The sequence below is a fragment of the Tupaia chinensis genome, unplaced genomic scaffold (assembly GCF_000334495.1).
Source record: "Tupaia chinensis unplaced genomic scaffold, TupChi_1.0 Scaffold000708_1, whole genome shotgun sequence".
NCBI classification, from domain to species: Eukaryota; Metazoa; Chordata; class Mammalia; order Scandentia; family Tupaiidae; genus Tupaia; species Tupaia belangeri.
The window spans coordinates 820,016-824,330 of NW_006160231.1; the positions used below are offsets into that span (position 1 = coordinate 820,016).

The 4,315-nt window shown below is 54.3% G+C and overlaps 1 protein-coding gene across 1 annotated transcript in view; it reads left to right on the forward strand.

The window, feature by feature from the left end:
- The first annotated feature begins 1,093 nt into the window (after nucleotides 1–1,093).
- EPHB3 (EPH receptor B3) overlaps nucleotides 1,094–4,315 on the forward strand; it is a 12,275-nt gene continuing 9,053 nt past the window's right edge. The window contains exons 1-2 of the mRNA XM_006160769.1: nucleotides 1,094–1,154; nucleotides 3,611–4,283. Of these exons, the coding sequence (XP_006160831.1) occupies nucleotides 1,098–1,154; nucleotides 3,611–4,283 (730 nt within the window). The 5' untranslated portion in view covers nucleotides 1,094–1,097. The remainder of the gene's footprint in view (nucleotides 1,155–3,610; nucleotides 4,284–4,315) is intronic.

A 4,315-nucleotide genomic window follows, 5' to 3' on the forward strand; every position in this document is an offset into this window, starting at 1 on the left:
TGCTCAGAGCAGAGGAAGAGCTGCTGGTCACCCTGTCCCGCAGGCCACAGGAAAGGAGTTGGTCCTCCTCTCCTCGCCCAGGGCTGACCTTGAGGTCGGTCACACTGCCTTTAGAGAGCAGGGTGGTCCAGCAGAGCCCAGGACCAGGTCCTGGGGAGTGAGTTTATGTCCGAATTCCTGGGCCCTCTGACTGAGCAAGGGAGAGCAGGCTAGAAACCGCAGTGCAGAACACAGGCTTGGTGCTGTGACAAAGCCCTTGGCCCTCGCTCCCCAGGAGTGCATCTCACCCTGCCTTGGGAGATTCAAGGAAGGCTTCTGGGAGGAGGCAACAACACACTGGGACTTAGAGGATGTGCAAGAGTTTTCTAGGCTTCTCTTGTCCTTCCTTTACAGGGGTGCAGGGCATATTGCAGTCAGGGTGCAAGAGGTTACTTATGGGTCAGGCAGACAGCCTACAGCCTTCCCCCGAAGTCCTGCAGTTTTATCTCGGGCAGTATACTCTGTCTAAGTTTTTCTCTTCCACAGTACCTTCCAAGGGTTGCAGGGAGAACTGAGCTCGGAGCTGGTTCTGGGCCTTAGTGGTCGCCACTCCACCTTCAGAGAGCTTTCCTAGCCCGTCCTTGTCCTCGGAGGAGGCTGGGTGGGAGCTGGGTGGAGCTGGCTCTGGCCTGTGTGGGGCTGGGCCTCTGGGTGGGCAATGGAGTCGGGGAGGTCAGGGGGGAGGTCAGGGGAGGTCAGAGTCTGGAGTACTCAGGCTGTTTCAGGGTAAGGCTCCCCCACCCCCAGCACTCCCCGCAGGCCCCTTTGTGTGGAGATTAGCGGAGCCTGTAGGTGTGTGAATGGCCTCTGCTGCTTCCTCATTAACCCAGGCCAGGCCAGCTGTGCACGCCCACCACTAGCCTTCCTGACCTGACGTCTGGGGGGCTGTGGCATCTCTGGGAATGGCTGCTAGGGTAGGGGAGCTGGGCTCTGGGGATGGGGTGTGTGGGGGGTGCAGTCAGTCTCCTATGAACTGGCTTCTGCTGGGTGACTGCGTTTCTCTCACTGTCCTGAGATTAGCGTCTCACCTCCTTCTCTTGTCTCCCCCAGAGACCCTCATGGACACGAAATGGGTGACTTCTGAGTTGGCCTGGACATCCCACCCAGAAAGTGGGGTAAGACTTCTCCACCATTATTTTCATCAGGACACACCCACACGCCAGGGCCTCCTGACTCTGAGTGGCCTGTGAGAAGGCTGCCTCCGCCCCCCCTCCTGGGACGTCTCATCCTCCTGTCACCTGTTCCACACTCCTGCCTGCCTGCGCCCCCCATACTGTCGTCCCATTTTCCTTCAAGCCTGCTCCCTCCCTTCTCCCCTGTCCTGCTCCACAGCCCTTGGGCTAGTCCACCCTGACCATCCTCCTCCTTCCTGGCCCCTGAACGAGCACTGGCTTGGGAACCAGGAAGCCTCCGTTCCAGGTCACTGCCTTGCTGTGTGGCCTGGAGCAAGGCCGTTTACCTTTCTGGACCTTCATTTCTTGACTGTTAAATTCCTGCAGTCCTGACACCTCTAAAACATTTCATTGATCTCCTTACTTGGCCTCCAGGGCTGCACTAAGCCCTAGAGCCCTGGGCTATGCAGGTACTGCGGGCCTCTGCAGTCACCAGGCCTGGCTGTGTGACCTTGGGCACATCCCCCTTCTGTGAGCTTTGGCTTCCTGTCTCTAAAATGGGGATGACGGTTGCACCTTCTCATAGGGCTGTGAAGATGACTGTGGCAGTGACAGCCAGTACGCACTGAGTGCGCGCCCTGTCACACACTGTCACGAGCCCACCGCATTTACGAGGCCAGTTCCTCACAGCCTCATTCGAGTCCAGTCAGCCCATTTCACAGATGACGGAGCTGAGGCACAAAGATAAATAATTCTGGCTCGGTCAAATGGCACAAGTGGGGGCCACCTGTGTGATGGCTGAGGCCACATGGGGGCCCAGGGTCCGTTCCCAGCTGCCTTAAACAGGCCATGTGCGAGGGTGCTTGCCTCTGGTCCTAGCTAACTGGGAGGCCAAAGCAAGCCAGACCTGGTAAAGTATCTGTTTCTCTTGTTCCTTCCCCCTCCATGGGAGCACTCTTTCTAAGTAAGAAATGAAGGGGGGGGTGTGGAAGATAAAAATATAGTTAATGCTGATAGACATGTTGAGTAACCCTTATCTAAAGTGCTTGGGGAGAAATAATTAATTAATTAATTAAATCAAATAAAATGCTTGGGAGCCAGCAAGTGGTATGGTGGTTGGGGTGCTGGACTCACATGGCCAACTGCGGTTCGAATCCTGGACCTGGCTGTTTGCTTTCTCACTTTCTCTCTCTCTCTTTCTGTCTTTCTCTGATGAGTGTACATTCCCTTATAGCAAATTTAAAAAAATAATACTAAATAAAATTAAATAATGATTTAAAAAATTAAAATTCTTGGGCCCACAAGTATTTCAGATAGAGGACTTTTTTCAGATTTTGAAATATTTACATAGTATAATGAAGTACCCTATGGATGGCACCCAAGTCTAAACAAAAAGACTAATTCGTGTTTCATATGCACCTTATGCCCACAGCCTGGAAGAAATTTCATACAGTAATTTTACTAATTTTGTGCATAAAACACCTTAAGGCATGCTTGCTTAGGGGAAAGGCCACATCACAAAAAGGGGGCTGGGAGGGTTGGCAGGTGGTGTGGTAGTTGAGGTGCTAGACTCCCACATGGCTGACTGTGGTTCGAGTCTCGGACCTGGAGGCTTGCTTTCTCACTTTCCCTCTCTTTTTCTCTCTCTAGTCAAATTCAAAATAATAATAAGAAGAAATAAAATGGAATAAATCATTCTTTAGAAAGGGAGGGCTGGGAGGTCTTTTATTCCCCGGGGACATTGTGTAAACTATGTATTGTGCACCTGCGGTTTTTTTTTTTGAGAGGTTTTTGCTATAGGGCGCGTGCGTTCACCAGATAGACAGAGAGAGACAGAGAGACAGAATGTGAGAAATCACCCACTAGGGGGAATGGCCACGTCGCAATCCCTTCTCCTCCATTTTCCTCTCGGGATCTTGGGCACGCACGCACGCACGCATGCCTGGCATGAGTTTTAAGCCACCGGGTCCAAGACTCAAATCGCGGTCGACTACATGGGAGTTCAGTGACATAGCCATTATGCTAACTGCTGGTCCCTGCACCTGCGTTTTGATTGCCATGCATCAAAATCAAATTTTCATTTGCGGCATCATGTCAGTGCTCAAAAGTTTCAGGTTTGGGGGCATTCTGTATTTCTTAGAGCATTTTAGGTTTTAGATGTCCGTTCTGGTTAGGGCACTCGCCCTGCAGTACTTACCAAGTTCCGGCCCTGTTCTAGTGCCTTCTTCATTTCAGGTCAGTATTCCTTGTACATCTTTCTCACCCCCATATTGCAAATGGGGAGACTGAGGCACAGGGCTATTAAGTGACAACCATAGATGCTGGGCAAGCCAGGATGCTGTGTGCTCAGTCACCACACCGTGGAGGCGCCTACGTGTCGGAGCAGGTCTGGGCACGTGGTAAGCACTGGGCAGATGTCGGCGCTCGCTCTCTGACTTCTCCGTTCTGTCTGTGCACAGTGGGAGGAGGTGAGTGGCTACGACGAGGCCATGAACCCTATCCGCACGTACCAGGTGTGCAACGTGCGCGAGTCGAGCCAAAACAACTGGCTGCGCACCGGCTTCATCTGGCGGCGGGATGTACAGCGGGTCTACGTGGAGCTCAAGTTCACTGTGCGTGACTGCAACAGCATCCCCAACATCCCTGGCTCCTGCAAGGAGACCTTCAACCTCTTCTACTACGAGGCCGACAGTGACGTGGCCTCGGCCTCCTCTCCCTTCTGGATGGAGAACCCCTACGTGAAAGTGGACACCATTGCGCCCGATGAGAGCTTCTCGCGGCTCGATGCAGGCCGCGTCAACACCAAGGTGCGCAGCTTCGGGCCGCTCTCCAAGGCCGGCTTCTACCTGGCCTTCCAGGACCAGGGTGCCTGCATGTCGCTCATTTCTGTGCGCGCCTTCTACAAGAAGTGTGCCTCCACCACCGCAGGCTTCGCGCTCTTCCCCGAGACCCTCACTGGGGCGGAGCCCACCTCCCTGGTCATTGCTCCCGGTACCTGCGTCTCCAACGCTGTGGAGGTGTCGGTGCCGCTCAAACTCTACTGCAATGGCGATGGCGAGTGGATGGTGCCTGTGGGCGCCTGCACCTGTGCCACCGGCCACGAGCCAGCCGCCAAGGAGTCCCAGTGCCGCCGTGAGTGGGGGACCTTCCTGGGGGAGGGGGGG